This window comes from Podarcis erhardii (assembly GCF_964252035.2).
Source record: "Podarcis erhardii genome assembly, chromosome: 16".
Lineage (NCBI taxonomy): Eukaryota > Metazoa > Chordata > Lepidosauria > Squamata > Lacertidae > Podarcis > Podarcis erhardii.
In genome coordinates this window covers 17,935,096-17,952,947 of record NC_138514.1, presented here as the reverse complement: position 1 = coordinate 17,952,947, position 17,852 = coordinate 17,935,096, and the positions used below count along the sequence as shown (strand labels likewise).

At 46.8% G+C, this 17,852-nt stretch overlaps 1 protein-coding gene across 1 annotated transcript; it reads right to left on the bottom strand.

Annotated features, from left to right (window-relative positions):
- Nucleotides 1-121: 121 nt before the first annotated feature.
- NHERF4 (NHERF family PDZ scaffold protein 4) lies at nt 122-15,751 on the bottom strand. Its single transcript, XM_081843148.1, has 11 exons — nt 15,694-15,751; nt 15,346-15,501; nt 12,814-12,841; nt 12,365-12,429; nt 10,706-10,917; nt 9,525-9,711; nt 7,895-8,031; nt 7,099-7,303; nt 4,978-5,174; nt 2,868-3,074; nt 122-435 (listed from the first exon to the last, which is right to left on the bottom strand). Exons 2-11 carry the CDS (start codon nt 15,392-15,394, stop codon nt 406-408), a joined length of 1,317 nt encoding a protein of 438 aa, XP_081699274.1. The 5' UTR covers nt 15,395-15,501; nt 15,694-15,751; the 3' UTR covers nt 122-405.
- Between the last annotated feature and the right edge of the window lie 2,101 nt (nt 15,752-17,852).

Below are 17,852 nucleotides of genomic sequence, written 5' to 3'. Positions count from 1 at the left end.
TAACCTTTTCTGATGTAGTGGGGGAAGGTCTACCCTTAGCAGCAGTCATTCTGAACAGAGGTTAATTTTAACACGAATCTTCTGTTCACAAAGTCACACCCCAAAGCAGGCAAAAAAGACAGTCTCTTGTTTGATTCTTGCAGGGTTCTTCCTCTAATCAGCATGCCTTGCTTTGAGACCACAGCCTGCTTGTCCAAATCCACAGGGAGCATTTTCAGGGGTCGGAGAGACAGATTGCTCAACAAGGCAGTAGTGCGACGGGGAAAAGCCAGGCCTATGAGGGAGAGAGGCTCAAACTGCAGTGCTAGCATTTGTGCAGCTGTGCTCACTTCTGCCACAAACAGGAGTTCAGCTCCCTGCCGAGCCAGGCTGAAGTTGTGCTCGGTGATAATGGCCTGGCAGCTTCTAGAATGCATGGCTCAATGCATCTTGGCCCTGTGTACAAAAGAAAGAGAATGCTGATCAAACCTAACCTATGATTTGAAGGCTGGGATGTGCTTAAAAAGAGTGGTGAGAAATAGCTGGCCCCAGGTGATTAGGCACAAAAAGCTTGGGGGAGGCACAAAGTTAATGCCATTTTCAGTCTGACAGTATACACTCCAAACGGCCTGCATAATTGTGTTGTGGGAAGACAAGCTAGCTAGAAATGTTTGTATGGTTATTGCAGGGTTGACGTAGGATGCCAATGTACATTTGTGAGAGCCAGCACAGAGGCTGGTCTGCCAGGAGACGGGACAGGGAGGGCTCCCCCTTTGGCAACAGCTTTTCACTGAGAGATGGGCAGCTAAGAGTGAGGCATGGAGTACCACGGAGGAAGGTGTCTTCTGCAAGCTCAAAACAGGCAGGAGCTGTGCAAGAAGCGCTGAAGAACAGTACATGCACCTTAATTCTTGTAACCTAGGTGGATCATGAGTCCTTAAAGGTAAAGGTACCCCTGACCATTAGGTCCAGTCACGGATGACTCTGGGGTTGCGGCGCTCATCTCACTCTATAGGCTGAGGGAGCCGGCGTTTGTCCGCAGACAGCTTCCGGGTCATGTGGCCAGCATGACTAAGCCGCTTCTGGCGAACCAGAGCAGCACATGGAAACGCTGTTTACCTTCCCGCCGGAGTGGTACCTATTTATCTACTTGCACTTTGACGTGCTTTCGAACTGCTAGGTTGGCAGGAGCAGGGACTGAGCAACAGAAGCTCACCCCGTCATGGGGATTCGAACCGCCAACCTTCTGATCGGCAATCCCTAGGCTCAGTGGTTTAGACCTAGAGTCCTAGGGAGTGTCTAATCTGTCGTTTTCCTTTCCTTTCCATTTATCATTTCTCCAAACTTAAGCTTAGTATGTATCATTTTGCAAATTCTCCTTTTAAGAGTCCTCACCAGCATTTTAGTGCAAATTTATCCCAATATACACAATTCTGCGTGCAAAGTACATTTTTGAAAGCAGTATTTCCTTAACGTGACACATTTTTGTACGTTATGTTTACTAATATAGGCATTTCTAGCCATGTGCACTTTGCCCTAGTATATGCATTTTTGAACACATTACTTGGCTGGAGAGTAGCATTGCAAACTTTGGAGAAGTGTGGGTTTCAAAAGATGGCTGTGTTTTCAGTTTGTGAATTGTTTCAGAAAGCGCAAATTAGATTGAATCAAAAGCAAACTGAATGAATTTCTCCCCCCATTCCTAATCATGAATCAAGCAGCACCTCCCATCTCTGCCATGCTTCTCAGACAGATAAGGCCTTTTTACATCACAGGAGTTCCCTATTAAGTGATAAGTGTTCCATATTTAAAACTGGTAGCCCTGAACTCCAGAACCAGCTTGCATATACAGTCGTACCTTGGATCCTGAATGCCTTGCAACTCAGAATGTTTTGGCTGCGGAACGCTGCAAACCTGGAAGTGGGTGTTCTGGTTTGCAAATGCTCTTTGGAACCCGAAGTCTGAGCTTCCAATTGCATGCAGGAAGCTCCTGCAGCCAATTGGAAGCCACACCTTGGTTGTTGAACGTTTTCGGAAGTTGAACAGACTTCTAGAACGGATTCCGTTTGACAACCAGGGTACAACTGTATATTACTTTAGACCAGGCACCCCCAAACTCAGCCCTCCAGCTGTTTTGGGACTACAACTCCCATCATCCCTAGCTAACAGGACCAGTGGTCAGGTATGATAGGAATTGTAGTCCCAAAACATCTGGAGGGCCAAGTTTGGAGATGCCTGCTTTAGATCGAAGTTGGGGGGAAATTATTAGATGCTTCTCCCAACACAAAGATCATGCTTTTCGAAAGCTAGATATTAAAAAGAGGGATTCTAGTCTGTCTTTCTTAGAATCACAGAATCATAGAGTTGGGAGGGATCACGAGGTCCAAACCGCTGTGATGCAGGAATCTTTTTGCCCAATATGAGGCGTATACCCATGACCCTGAGATTAAGTGTCTCATGCTCTACTCGACTGAGCTATGGATAAGCTTGTTGTGTGAATAGTTTAGCTAGCTTTTGCCGACATGGTGCCCTCTAGATAATTTTGACCACAGCCCCTGCCCCATCTGAAGGGCACTCAACTGCTGATTTATTCACTAAAGGAACCATACATTGTCCTTTCTGGGGCAGTCAGGAGTTTCCAGTTGCTGCCGGGAGAGAGGGAGAACAATATTCTAGCTTCCTGACTGGTGTGTCCTTCGAGCTTTCCATGACACTTGTGATGATGAGGAGGAGGGTCAAAATTATATCTTTAATTATGTGGCCCCCCACTTGAAGTGATACAGTCCAGAAACAATATTACCACGTGATCCACACTCTTTGCAGCGCAAAAGGCGGAAAAGGTTTAACTGAGGTGTTCAAAATGGCTGTTACCTCTTTTGCATCGTTACCTCTTTTGCAAAGGCTGGCAAGCTGCTGCCAGACTGCTCCGGATGCAGTCTGTTCTCATGGGGTTTCGTTCTGAGGTGACAGAGGCAGGGTGTGAAGGCAGCGTTGCTATTTTCCTGGGGCATGCTGGGAGAGGGGGAGGCATGGACGAAGTGCAAGCCCAATGGGGGCTCATGGTCATCATAGAAAAGGAGAGGAGATAACCCAACCTGGGAAAGCGAGAAGAGACCGCAAACGTCACGATTAGTATTGTCAGCAAACCCAATAGAACCCTTCTGATGCATGGAAGGTGCTCACATTACCGTTTGACACCCGAAAATGACTTAGGACCCAAGAAAGATATGAAACACTTGTCTCCATTCCTACAGACCCCCTCAGGTGTTAAGACCTCCAGGAGGGTGGGGTGCTCTCTTGCCAGTTCAGCTATTGACAGAAGTGCAGGGAGTGGCTGCCCAGGAGAAGGTGTTTACTCCATAGGTAAAGGTAAAGGGACCCCCGACCATTAGGTCCAGTTGTGACCGACTCTGGGGTTGTGGCGCTCATCTCACTTTACTGGCCGAGGGAGCTGGCGTACAGCTTCCGGGTCATGTGGCCAGCATGACTAAGCCGCTTCTGGCGAACCAGAGCAGCACACGGAAACGCCGTTTACCTTCCCGCCAGAGCAGTACCTATTTATCTACTTGCACTTTGACGTGCTTTTGAACTGCTAGGTGGGCAGGAGCTGGGACCGAGCAACGGGAGCTCACCCTGTTGCGGGGATTCGAACCACAACCTTCTGATTGGCAAGTCCTAGGCTCTGTGGTTTAACCCACAGCGCCACCCACATCCTTTTTTACTCCATGGCTGCCCCTAAATTATGGAATTCCCTCTCCTCAGAGGTGCATCTTCTTTGCTGCATAGATTTTGCTATATGCTGAAGACGCGCCTTTTTACCATGGCCTGTGACTGCTAACTCACCTCTTTTCTGCTGAGTATATACTTCTCTGCTCCATTTTGGATGATTTTGATTGTTTTATAATCTTGATGGTTTTATCTATTTGTATAACTATAGTGGTACCTCAGTTTACGAACAGTCCTGTTTACGAACTATTCGGTTTATGAACTCTGCGAAACCGGAAGTAGTGTTCAAGTTAGTGAAGTTTACCTCTGTCTACGAATGGAATCCAAATGGTGGAAGGGCACCAGCGGTGGGAAGCCTCATTAGGGAAGGCGTGCCTTAGTTTAAGAATGGATTTGGTTTAAGAACGGACTTCAGGAATGGATTAAGTTCATAAACCAAGATACCACTGTATATGTTACATTGTTGTAACCCGTTGTGGGACTTTATGAAGAAGGACACCTAAGAAGTGCATATCTAAATACAATTCACTTCTAAGCTTTTATATATTTATATTTATATTTATATTTATATTTATATTTATATTTATATTTATTTTTGAATGTTACAGAATCATGGAAGGAAACCAACTTATCCTCTTTCCCACCCCACCGTGGACCAAGACAAAGGACCCAAACCATTCCTGATAGTACACAAATGGCATGTGCAACATCAGCCACTGCCAACCTGGTGCCCTCCAGATGTTAGGGAGTACCACTCCCATAAGCTCCAGCATCATAAAGTCATTCTGGCTGGGGCTGATGGGAGTTGTAGTCCAAAACTTCTGGAGGGCACCAGGTTGGCAGTGGCTGTGCTAGGTGCTCTGAGATATAAAGTATGTAGGTACACAACTCCATTGTCTTAGTTTTATGCCAGTTTAGCGGTCATGGCTTCCACCAAAGAATCCTGGGAGATGTAGTTTTTAGCCCAAGTGCAGAGAATTATCTGAGATCCCTCTTCCAGCCTCCAAATCTGTAGATCCCCGAGGAAGATCTATTCAGCTAGTTTCTCTGCAGTGTGCAGGTGATCAGAGATATGGAAGGGAATCCCACCTCAGAGCATCTTCGCCCAGTTCATTAACTTTATTATTGTATGATATCTTTGGCCCATTGTGTAAGTTCATTATAAATGGTTATCTTTGCCCCAAGAAGTTTGTGGCCTTTATGGTAGAGGGGAAACCTTTCTATAGGATCCCATTGCAATCTCCTTGGTGCTCTCTCATTCTGCTGCCATACCGAGTCGTAGAACTTGCTTCCTTCTGCGTCAATAACCAACAGGGTCACCCGGCTGCTGTCGGCACGTATCCTCAGCACCACCTCCTGGTGGTCCAGGTCCTCAGTGCCCTCGCCGTTCACAGCCAGGAGACGGTCGCCATCTCTCATCCCTGCCTTCTCAGCTGGCAACCCGGATTCGACCTCCCTCAGAAACTGACCTGCAAGTCATAGATGTGCAAGACGAAAGCAGCGGTGTTGATTATCCCAGTGGTTGCACCTTGCTTCCTTTATAAGCATTTTACGTGTGTGCGTGTTGGTGCTGACCTTTAAAGCCCTAAACGGCCTCGGCCCAGTATACCTGAAGGAGCATCTCCACCCCCATCGTTGTACCGGACACTGAGGTCCAGCGCCGAGGGCCTTCTGGCGGTTCCCTCATTGCGAGAAGCAAAGCTACAGGGAACCAGGCAGAGGGCCTTCTCGGTAGTGGTGCCCGCCCTGTGGAACGCCCTCCCGTCAGATGTCAAAGCGATAAACAACTACCTGACATTCAGAAGACATCTTAAGGCAGCCCTGTTCAGGGAAGTTTTTAATGTGTGACATTTTAGTGTATTTTTGGTCTCTGTGGAAGCCACCCAGAGTGGCTGGGGAAACCCAGCCAGATGGGCGTTGTACAAATAATACATTATCATTATTATTATTATTATTATTATTATTATTATTATTATTATTATTACATGTGCTCCTCCAGTGAAATCGCCATAAGTGAATAAGCAAAGCTCTCTTCTGTCCTATTTGCTAGAGGACAAGGAGCTGCAGTTCAGTGAAAGAGCAAAATGCAGAAGTTCGCAGGTTCATCCCTGGCACCTCCGTGTAGATCTGGGAAAGCCTTAGTCTTAAACCGTGGAGAGCTGCTATCTATCAGTGTAGACTACCATTAGGACTGACCAGGCCAGGGACCTATTTAGTTCCAGCGCTGGTCCTAATTTGGCACGCGAGGACATTTTTCCTAAGCCACACAGACCTGGTTTGGCCTCTGTTAAGATGGTGCATAAAAAAACTTTACGCAAAATTCCATTAAGTTTGTCCTAAATGGGTGTTTTTTTAAAAAAAACCCAAAAAAACCAACAACAACCCAAAGATGCAAAACATCCAAATGATATCTGTGAAGTTAAATAGATGACTGGCAGTGAGAGGAGTTGCTTAACCCTGCCCCCTCCCCGCATTTGAATATTCAAAACGTATTTATTTATCAAGGCTTATATACTGCTGAAGCATCAAAATCTTCAAGCAGTTTATATAATAATAATAAATAATAAATTTTATTTATATCCCACCCTCCCCAGCCGAAGCCGGGCTCAGGGCGGCTAACAACAATAAAATAGTACAACATTCTAATTTTATAATTTCATTATAAAATTAATTCAAATCAAATTGATGGTAACCATTAGGCTAAAGTTCTGTGAAGACTGCCAAAGGAGGGAGTCAGGCTGTGCCCTAACCAAAGGCCTAGTGGAACAGCTCTGTCTTGCAGGCCCTGCGGAAAGATGTCAAGTCCTGCAGGGCCCTAGTCTCTTGTGACAGAGCGTTCCACCAGATTGGAGCCACAGCCGAAAAAGCCCTGATCCTAGTTGAGGCCAGCCTAACCTCTCTGTGGCCTGGGACCTCCAAGATGTTTTTGTTTGAAGGCCATAAGTTCCTCTGTGGGACATACCAGGAGAGGCGGTCCCGTAGGTATGAGGGTCCTAGGCTGTACACATCTGGGTGGGCTTGCTTAAACAAAACAAAAAAAGAGTCCATTGGTGGACCCTGAAAACAGTGCAGCGAAGGGCCCTGCCTAATTTCAAGGGGCAGGGAGTTCCAATGTGTCAGTGCAGCCATGGTGAAATATCGATTCCTTGCAAATGCAGAATGAACATTGTCTGTTTCCTCTCAAATCATCCCTTCAAAGTACAGGGGGAAAGATGTTGGGTCCTTTTTTTTTTTCTTCAGGGAGAAATGCAGCTGGGTGGGAGGAAACGTTTTGTCTGGATGAAAGGGGAAAAGCTCGAGCAGTCCTCTGTCTTACCTCAAAGTCACCTACTTTGCTCTCAAATTTAAATACCGTGGAGCGACTCTGGCTCTTTTCCAGGCAAGGGGCCTCACCTCTTTCTCCTGAGCAACGTTTTTCTTCTTTCAGCAAGAATCCGTATCCGTCTTTGCCTCTCACCATCTGCAGCTTCCTCACCTCAAAAGGAACCCAGGAAGCATCAGCCATGGCTGCTGTGAACTTAACGCCGTGTTGCCGGTAAAACTCCTCTGATTTGGCATCGATCACCAGCAGCCCCATTGGGTTGTTGCTGTGCTTCATCTGGAATCGAAAATTTGGGTACGTAAGCCAAACCCAGGGAGGATACAGTGCGCTGCTGGAGAGTTTTCCCTCTAGCTAGGATTGAAATAGGATTTGAATTATGGTGCTGGAGGAGACTCTTGAGAGTCCCATGGACTGCAAGAAGATCAAACCTCTCCATTCTGAAGGAAATCAGCCCTGAGTGCTCACTGGAAGGACAGACCGTGAAGCTGAGGCTCCAGTACTTTGGCCATCTTATGAGAAGAGAAGACTCCCTGGAAAAGACCCTGATGTTGGGAAAAATGGAGGGCACAAGGAGAAGGGGACGACAGAGGACGAGATGGTTGGACAGTGTTCTCGAAGCTACCAGCATGAGTTTGACCAGAATGCGGGAGGCAGTGGAAGACAGGAGTGCCTGGCGTGCTCTGGTCCATGGGGTCACGAAGAGTCGGACACAACGACTAAACAACAACAACAACAACAAAGGATTGAAATTATCAGGTTGGGAGGGACCTTCTATAGAAAGGTGTTCCTGGATGTGACCTGGTTCCCAAGTTGTTCAGTCAGTTGGCTAAAGCCAACATTTCTGTCATCGAGTGACAGCCCTGGTACCTTTTTGTGAAGGTGTGCAAGAGTCCAATTCTCCACACAAGCACCGTTGAGCTCCAGGAGCCACGAACCATCTGGCACCCCTGCCTTGTGAGCTGGCCCGTCCTCTGGCACAGACAGTCGGAATGTGCCCTTCACACCTGCAAAGCAAAAGATACGAAAACAGGAGCATGAGAGGGGAAAAACTAGCATTTATCAGCCTCTTTTTGCCTTCACCTACTCCAGTGTTTCCCAAACTTGGGTCCCCAGCTGTTTTCAAACTACAACTCCCATCATCCCTAGCTGGCAAGACCAGTGGTCAGGGGTGAAGGTTGACAAAGACAAAATGTGAATCTCAAGATGTTGGGTCCTCCTTTTTTCTCGGGGAGAAACGCAGCTGGGTGGGAGGAAACATATTGTCTGGATGAAAGGGGTAAAGCTTGAGTAGTCCTCTGTCTTACCTCAAAGGCACCTACTTTGCTCTCGAATTTAAATACCATGGAGCAAAGTTTGACACCCTGTTGTCCATGTTGATTTTCACTACCAGTGAAATCAAAATCTTGCCAATGTTTCTATCTGCTTACAGTGGTCTCTTATATAACTTATAATTTTTTTCCATCAGTTTGGTTTGCCATTCCTCTCTGGTAGGGACCTTATGGTATGATATAAAAGTCAGAGGTCGGAAGAAGATGCAGTTTTAAATGTTTAAAATGGGAATCCGTGGAAGGGGTAGGTGGAAGTCCTGAGATTTGGAGAAATCTCTGCATATGGATACATATTTGGTTTTTTATAACTTTGTATTGATAAAATCAAATAAAATTATTTCAAAAAGAAGAAGTTTGCCACCTTGGATTTAGAACAATGAATGGGGATGAAGTATTCCAAATTGGGCGGGAGGCATAATTATGTGTCGAAAATGCTGAGTTCAGTTATAAATTGTATTATTCCACCTTTTCTTTTAGTGATTCTTATAGGGTTTTTAAATTACAAAATAGTGATAGTTACTGTTGTGATGGGAAAAAATACATATTGCAACAGTGTATTGTTTTAAACATATTTTCAGTGATGTTCCACTTTTTACTATTTTGTGCAACTGATGGTCTTTAAATATTAGTCTGTTTGGTGAAGTGTCGACCCTACAGACTCAAAACTGGTTTTGAAGCCCTCTCATCTTTGCAGGGTGTTCTGGGGGACCAAGAATCTCAAACAGAGATTTCAAAGGAACTTTACAAAAACTACAGTTCTCATGAATCTTTTTTTTTGGGGGGGGGGGGGAGGGACCGCAACCGTTAATTAAATTGATTTAAACCCTGATGATAAGTTTGTTCTGTAAACATACCCTTAGAATCAAGTTTGGGAACAGTTTCCTGCAGTGGGTATTTATTTTCCCCACTCAGTAACAGCAATCTCCTTGTTCTTCCGCTCCCTTCTATTATCCCTTGCAATAAAAAGTAATAAAAAATAATATCCCTTGCAATAAGTGGCAAATTTCAATCTGGGCAGCAGAATAAACAATGCGGAAGAAAGCCAGTGTGTGCAAACTGTCTTGGATTTGCACAGTGTAATCTGATGGTAAAATTCTGGTTTTCCTCATGGCAGAATTTGGTTACTCGTGGTGAAAAATGCAACGAACTGCAGTGTGGGTTTTCACTACCTTCTGGAGCTGAAACGCTGAAGCCGAAGCCACTTTGGTCCTTGTTGATGCAGCACAGCCGTGGCCTGTTGTGATGGGGCAAGAGCTGGCCAAGGTCCCGGTCGAGGGCTTTTGCCAACTCATAGGATGTCCCATCCAGGACAGTGAGAGAGACTTGCTTCCCACTGCTCTTGATCTTCCAAACCACCTGCCAAGAAAGAGGGGAAGAGCCTCAAAACAGAGACTCATAACAGCAGAACTCCTGGGCATCCAACGAAGCTGAGTGTTGCAAAGACAGATAAAAGGAAGCCCTTCTCCACACAGCGCATAGTTAAACTATGGAACTCACTTCTGCAGGAGGCAGGGATTTGAAAGGTTTAAAAGAGGATCGGACAGATTCATGGAGGCATAGCTGTCAACTTACAGATTTGAAAATAAGGGACCATCAGCCTCGAAAATAAGGGATCAGCAGCCAAAATAAGAGATCAACAATTACTTTGATAAAATACATATTTTGTAGCGTGCAAATGGCTTTAGATACCTATTAGGTCCATAAATTACCATATAGCATATATTCAACACACAAAAAACAGCAACAATTTGTTGTTGACAAAGGACAGCTGGACATAGAAAGGGCCCCATTACCTTCAGTAGCTTATTTAAGGGACATCATCAATAAGGGACAGCAGCGGGACATGGCGCTGGGATAAGGGACTGTCCCGCCAAATAAGGGACGCTTGGCAGCTATGCATGGAGGAGAGGACTACCAGAATACCTATGCTCTGAACATGCAGTCAGAGGCTTCTGAATGCCAGTTGCTGGAAACCACAGGATGGGACAAGCACTCATGTGCTCTCATCCTTCTTGAGGGTTTCCCATAGGCTGAGAGAACAGGATGCTGGACTAGATTGGCTGTTCTTATGGTCATACGTTCTTAATGAGTAGTGACCCCCAAATTTCCTCCTACCCCTGGACCACTTGAAAATTGTTAAGGGCCTTGATGGCTCTTATAACGATTTTTCTTCCTATTGCAGCAATTGCGATGCACTGTGCTAGTTGCTGGATGGTTTTAATTTGCATTTTTATCGCTCCTTTGATTTCTTGCATCACATTCTGTTGTATTGCTATGTGAATTTTATGGGGGGGGGGGAAGCCCACCTCACATGGGAATCAGGGAGCCACCACTCCCAGCCAAACCTCACCCTGAAGTGCTCCAGGCCTTCGACATAAGCCCCGTTCACCTCTAAGATCCGGTCTCCATCTTGCAGGCCTCTGCGGTGAGCCAGGCCCCCCGGCGTCACCTGTCGCACGATGTGCCCGTTGCTGCCCGCCTCCTGCCGTAGCCAGAACCCAAAGCTCTCCCCGTCCTCTTTCTTCAGAAAGCAGAAGCGCACCTGAGCACCTCCCTCTGGCTCTGTGGAAAACAAGATCAGAGGCCGACCCTGCAGACCCGGGGTCCCCAACGCAGCACTTGTGGGCACTGAAATATCCTCAGACACAGCCTTCTGACATTGCCCGATTTTTAATTTTAATTGGATTTTTTGGCTTGTTGATCTGGAAAGTCACCTGCTGCTGCTGCTGCTGCTGCTGCTTCTCTCTCTCTCTCTCTCTCTCTCTCTCTCTGTTTTAGGGTGCAAGTAGATGTTTTGACTTGTGTGCACCAGCTAATGACATCCTTCCCATCCAGGTTGACTCAGGCTTTTAAAAAGGTAAAGGGACCCCTGACCATTAAGTCCAGTCGTGGCCGACTCTGGGGCTGTGGCGCTCATCTCGCTTTATTGGCCGAGGGAGCCGGTGTACAGCTCATGTGACCAGCATGACTGAGCTACTTCTGGCAAACCAGAGCAGCGCATGGAAATGCCATTTACCTTCCCACCGGAGTGGTACCTATTTATCTACTTGCACTTTGACGTGCTTTCAAACTGCTAGGTTGGCAGGAGCAGGGACCGAGCAACGGGAGCTCACTCCGTCACGGGGATTTGAACCGCCGACCTTCTGATCGGCAAGTCCTAGGCTCTGTGATTTAACCCACAGCGCCACCCGCGTCCCTTAACCCAGACCTTTACATCACTTAAATGCAGCCTTCCTGCCCCCTAACCCCACCCACTGATCCTGGATGTTTGGATAAAACCCACATATAAACAGGGAAGGCCCGGGACAAGACTGGGACAGAGGTGCCAATTTGAAGAAAATATGGGGGGGGGGGGCAGCTAAGCCGCACCTCACATAATCAATCACATGACAGGGCACACACACACCATTTGAATGGCAATGCCCATCAACTGTGGAGGGGGCTGTCCCCTCTAATATTTTATGGGGGAGGGTGAAGAGACTTCGTCCCCTGTGAGTGGCTCCTATGGATAGAGAAAATATTATGTGGATACATTAATGAGGAGACAGAGCAGTGTGAAGCCACATTTTTTTCAGTGTGGACAAGCCCTGGGTGGTGATATTGTTTCTGATAAGTTTTTTGGCTGTGGAACAGGCATTTTGTGGTGTGTGTGTGACAGTCCCTTGGTTGTCGAACTACCAAAGAGCAGGCTTTACCACACTCAAAGATGCAAATGATGTAGAATTATTGTAAATCATGCTCATTTCCCTCCCACCCCTGAACAGTGATAGTTAAATTGTTTTTGTTTTTTGTTTTGTAAATAAATAAACACAGTTTGGCTAAAGTAGATTCACATCAAAATGTGTGCCCCACTGAATGTGCTATTTGCAGGACGAGGTGGTAAACAGCCATCAGGTCCCTGACGTGGAAGGGGAAGCAAACCTCCCACTTTGCAAGCACCAAGAGGGAAACAGCTGGTCCTTCCTCTGCCACCCACGCAGCAGCCCCAGATGTTGCTCCCCATTGTTACCAGAATCCTCTGCCAGTGACAGGGCTGGGTTATCGATCCCATCTCTGGGGTTAAATTCAAATTTCCTGTAACACCAAGAAGGAGAAGGAAGTGTCAGCCACAGCGCTTGGAGGCAGTCAAGGGTTCTCAGGCTCCTGGGAACCTACGTCAGGCAAAGGCGATCCAATCAGCCTTGGCAACCCATTCACAGCCTGCGTTTTTAATACGTTTCATGAGTGGGCTAAATTTAAATATGTTTGCGCTTGCCCCAAACCTCAGTACAGGAGCGTTTGGCTTTGTGCTTCCAGTTTCAATCCACCAGGCTAATTTGATTGTGTAAAGTGCTCTCCCGTGTGTGTGTGTGTGTGTGTGTGTGTGTGTGTGTGTGTGTGCATGTCCTCGACCTGCTGTCCAAGGGATGCCAGGAATGCCCACTCATTTTCAGTGGAGTAGCTCAACTTGGCACTTACATAGTTGGCTCTGCAGTGTCCCTGGGCCCTGCAAAAAAGAAAGATTTGGGGGTTAATGAAATGCATCATACTCACTCCTGAAAGGCAGATACCCTCCTTCATCCCTTTGATGAAGATACATATGTTTTACTTTTATGAGTAACTCAGGGTAGATACATGTTCCCATTTACTCCAGCTCCAGTGCATTCCAACTATGGTGAAGCCAAGGACACAGCCCATAGATATCTTGTAGGATCTTGGAACATGCTCATGTTCAATGTAAAGGTAAAGGGACCCCTGACCATTAGGTCCAGTCGTGACCGACTCTGGGGTTGCGGCGCTCATCTCGCTTTATTGGCCGAGGGAGCCGGCGTACAGCTTCCGGGTCATGTGGCCAGCATGACTAAGCCGCTTCTGGCAAACCGGAGCAGTGCACGGAAATGCCGTTTACCTTCCCGCCGGAGCGGTACCTATTTATCTACTTGCACTTTGATGTACTTTTGAACTGCTAGGTTGGCAGGAGCTGGAACTGAGCCACGGGAGCTCACCCCGTTGCGGGGATTCGAACTGCCGACCTTCTGATCGGCAAGTCCTAGGCTCTGTGGTTTAACCCACAGCGCCACCCGTGTCCCCCATGTTCAATGTGCTTTCCCTCAAACCTGCAAGCCACATTTGTAGCTGCCGTGTGTACCGTTGAAACAGCCATTGCACATGTGTTCATGAGAGATCATAGCCCCCCACCCCAAATGCACATCTTTTGGGGATGCAATCTTGCAGGAGCCAGGTGACTCGTACAGGAGCATGCCCCCCCTCCCCTAAAAAGGGATCTCCTGCTTAAATCGGGACAGTCGAGGGGTATGGACCACTGGTTTAAAGTGACACGGTACTGCTTTAAATGTGTAGTGCAGATGGGGCCCATGCTAGAGATGGTGAAGTTGGAGCCTCCAAATGTCATTTGATTCCAACATCCCTGGGAGGGGAGATGGTGTGGCTTTTCCCCTGGCCTGAGCAGTCACATAAAGAAGCCTACGAGCCCAGAAGCCATATCACAAGTGAAAGAAGATATGGTTGCAGCTTCTCCTTACTGGTTTCTCTTCTGCAAGTTCCTCTTTGCTACCCTGCCCCCCGACTTGCCATGAGAGGAAAATGAAAATTCTCCTGCTGGCTCAGCCTTTCGCCAACTGGCAGTCCACCAGGCAATTGGGACTGCAACTCCCACTAACCCCAGGCAGAAACATAGGGCTGTGATGGCGGGGACTGATGGGGGTTGTAGCCCCACAGGTCTGGTGGGCAACAGGTTGGGGAAAACTGAGCCAGTTTGTGGAGGGATGGAAAGGAAAGAAGTAAGGCTGAGAACTGGCAGCTTGACAGTGACCAGTTCTGTGCCTTCCTTTATAGTGCAGACTTGGGAGTTGGCCACCCCTGGTCTACAGTACTGATTTTGCCGTCCTGATTCCCAGTCCTGGAAGAGTCATCCCTCAGAAGATGTGGAAGAATGAGGAAGAAAGAGGAAGGGTGTGTGTGTTTTGAGCATTTGTAGAGTGCTGTTCTTCAGCTGTGGTTAAGCACAGTCAAAGGCAAACTATTTGAATTTTCAATTAACAGGGCATCTAACTGCAAACAAATAAGAATGAATACTCAACCGATAGGTTGTCCTAAAGCAACCTTAAACAGAGAGACAAGATTCCAAGCAAAAGTCCAAAGGTGAGATGTGAGATACGTACGTATCTCCAAACTCAAATGGCAAATCCAAGCAGTGAGTTGTCTTAAGAGCATTTGCCACAGTTAACTTTTGACACTTCAGAGTTAATATAGTAATATAGTAAGACATTCGTCCCCTGCTTTTCAAATACAGTGGTACCTCGGGTTAAGAACTTAATTCGTTCTGGAGGTCTGTTCTCAACCTGAAACTGTACTTAACCTGAAGCACCACTTTAGCTAATGGGGCCTCCTGATGCCGCCGCGCCGCTGCACAATTTCTGTTCTCATCCTGAAGCGAAGTTCTTAACCTGAGGTAATATTTCTGGGTTAGCAGAGTCTGTAACCTAAAGCGTATGTAACCCGAGGTACCACTGTAAAGAGAAAGTGGGTATAAAGGAGGACATTGACCTTTTGTACAGCAGACTTGCCTTCTCTCTCACTCTCTGGCTGTGTACACACCATACTTTTAAAGCACATTTAAAGCACACACACCCCAAGAATCCCAGGAACCGCAGTTTGTTGTTAAGGTTGCTGGGAATTGTGGCTCTGTGACGGGTAAACTACAGCTACAAGGATTCCTTCTGGGCTGTGTGTGTGCTTTAAAAATATGCATCTTCTCTCTCCCCCCCCCCACACCTTGCAAAGGCACCCGTGCTTTGCCTTAAAGAAAGTGAGGAGCATCATGACCTGGGAATACCCCAATGGAGAAAGCTCCACCTGTGGAACTGCAGCTGCTAAAGGCATAGGAGCCTGCTAGAGCAAAAGGGCAGCACCATGGTGTTTGTTTTTTTTGGTCTCTTTAACCTGCGAACAGAAGCCAGGAGGACCACACACAGTCACAACCCCATCTACCTTTTGAGCTGAGTTGTCGCCGATGCTTCTTCATAGCCACCAATGCCATCGAAATGCTCCGTCTTAAAGGAGTGTCCCAATTTGCACAATGTGGGTGTAAAGTAGGACATTGATCTCTTGTACAGTGGAAGCAGCTGTTCACACACGGAAGCCTCACTCAAGAGAGAAAGCATTAGTTTATCATGGTGGCCAACAGTCCCATTGGTTAAGATGCTGCCTGCTTACCTCCCTGTTGGGACAACCACCCCCACCCCAGTGCCCATGAAAACTCTACACATTCCTTCCTTGAGGGAACCCAAAGCTACCACTTGAAGGGTGCCCCCCAACCAGCCACCTCTGTCAGCTCACCTTCCTTCTGCTTCAGGACTGCTTGAGTGTGTGAAGGTCCAAGGTCCAGCCTGAAGTGGCAAGAGAAACTGGGGACCCCGCCTTTTTAAAGAGATCACCGGAGTTTAATGTTTAAACGGGGCAGGAGTCTTCACTGCAACTGTGCTTACTTGCTTCCACCTCTTCTCAGGAGCTGACCAAGGAGAGGAAAGCTATTCTTTCATTCCTGGGGAGTTGTTGGGAGGGGGGACCCAAACATTTCCAGGCTGTTGATATTTTCAGGTGTCGTTCAGTGCCGCACCGGCAAATCCAGGTTGCACAATTGAAGTTGACCTCACGCTCTTCAACGCAACACTCCCACTTCCCTCCAAAATCAGCCTTTTTGCTATAAGGATGGCGGAATGGCCTGGAAAGTGCAGAATAACAATTGCTTGGGGTAATGTGTACTATAGCTTTAAGGCACATCCAGAGTGCATCTTTTCCCTCAAGGAATTCTGGGCACCATAGTTTGCCCTTCACAGAGTTACAATTCCCAGCAACCTATAACAAACCATAATGCCCAGAATTCTTTGAGGGAAGGAACATGCTTTGAATGTGCTAGCAAGATAGATAGATAGATAGATAGATAGATAGATAGATAGATAGATAGATAGGCCACCAATGACGCTTAATTATCTGGGGGATGCCAATAAAGCAAATACCTCTGGTTCTGCAAGCTATATATGTAGCAAAGGATGAGCACACAGCACATGCTCAGAGGACCTGGTTTTGTTTCTTTGTTTTTTACCATTACACATTGATCGCGCGCCACCCTGTCCTTTTGATAGGGCTGTGAATAAGCGCGATTAGTAAAATATATAAGCGACAATCAACATGTTCCAGGGCAGGTTTCATTTCCCTTACAGATTTCCAGATCTGTGCACAGCCTGGGAGTCATTCTGGACTCACAGCTATCCATGGAGGCGCAGGTCAATTCTGTGTCCATGGCAGCTGTTTATCAGCTCCATCTGGTATGCAGGCTGAGACCCTACCTGCCTGCAGATTGTCTCGCCAGAGTGGTGCATGCTCTAGTTATCTCTCGCTTGGACTACTGCAATGAACTCTACATGGGGCTACCTTTGAAGGTGACCCGGAAACTACAACTAAGCCAGAATGCAGCAGCTAGACTGGTGACCAGGAGTGGCCACCAAGACCATATAACACCGGTCTTGAAAGACCTACACTGGCTCCCAGTACGTTTCCGAGCACAATTCAAAGTGTTGGTGCTGACCTTCAAAGCCCTAAACGGCCTCGGTCTAGTATACCTGAAGGAGCATCTCCACCCCCATCGTTCTGCCTGGACCTGTGGAATGCCCTCCCATCAGATGTCAAGGAAATAAACAACTACCAGACTTTTAGAAGACGTCTGAAGGCAGCCTTTTTTAGGGAAGCTTTTAATGTTTAATAGGTTTTGTATTTTAATATTCTGTTGGAAGCCACCCAGAGTGGCTGGGGAAACCCAGCCAGATGGGCGGGGTATTAATAATAATAATAATCTTTAGCTTACAGTTGCTTTATAGCATAGAATAATATTATAATTTTACATCATGTTGTTTACTTCTTACAAATCTTTTAACAAGAGGGGATTAAAAGAATTGCCAGGATTGCTTGAATTTTATTTTATTTTAATGAAGAAATCTTTTAGATCTTTTTACTGCCTGGAGCCCAATAGGATTGGGGTGGGGAATTTAAGTTTAAACAAATGAGGCTACTTTCCTACGGATACTTACATGGGGGTAAACCCCACTGAACAAAGTGGCACTTACTTCTTGAGTGAACGTATGCACAAGAGCAGTCTTGCAAAAGTCTAGCTCAGGGGAACCTTTGACCCTCCAGATGTTGCTGAACTACAACTCCCAACACCCATAGTCATTGGCCATGCTTTCTTGGGCTGATGGGAGTTGTAGTTCAGCAGCATCTGGTTCCCCCACACCTGAACTACCTAATCCAGCATCCCATTTCCTTCAATGCTCAACCAGATGTTTCCTGAAAACTCATAATACAGACATTTATTTTTTTAACTCCCCAGCCAATTCCAAGGTATATTGCCTCTGGCTTTGGAGGCTCTCTGTAGCTTTCATAGCAAAGAGCTGCTGGTTCCTGTCTGCCATAACCTCACCCTTTGAAAAGCTGTTCTGGCC

What these genes read in the sequence shown, in the direction of transcription:
- NHERF4 (XM_081843148.1), bottom strand. Translation starts at nt 15,394, where the DNA reads ATGGCATTGGTGGCTATGAAGAAGCATCGGCGACAACTCAGCTCAAAA. An exon ending in AAGGCCTGGAGCACTTCAGG is followed by an intron (nt 9,712 to 10,705) that starts GTGAGGTTTGGC and finishes CTTTCTTGGCAG; the next exon opens with GTGGTTTGGAAGATCAAGAG. An exon ending in TGCCAGCCTTTGCAAAAGAG is followed by an intron (nt 436 to 2,867) that starts GTAACGATGCAA and finishes TTTTGTACACAG; the next exon opens with GGCCAAGATGCATTGAGCCA.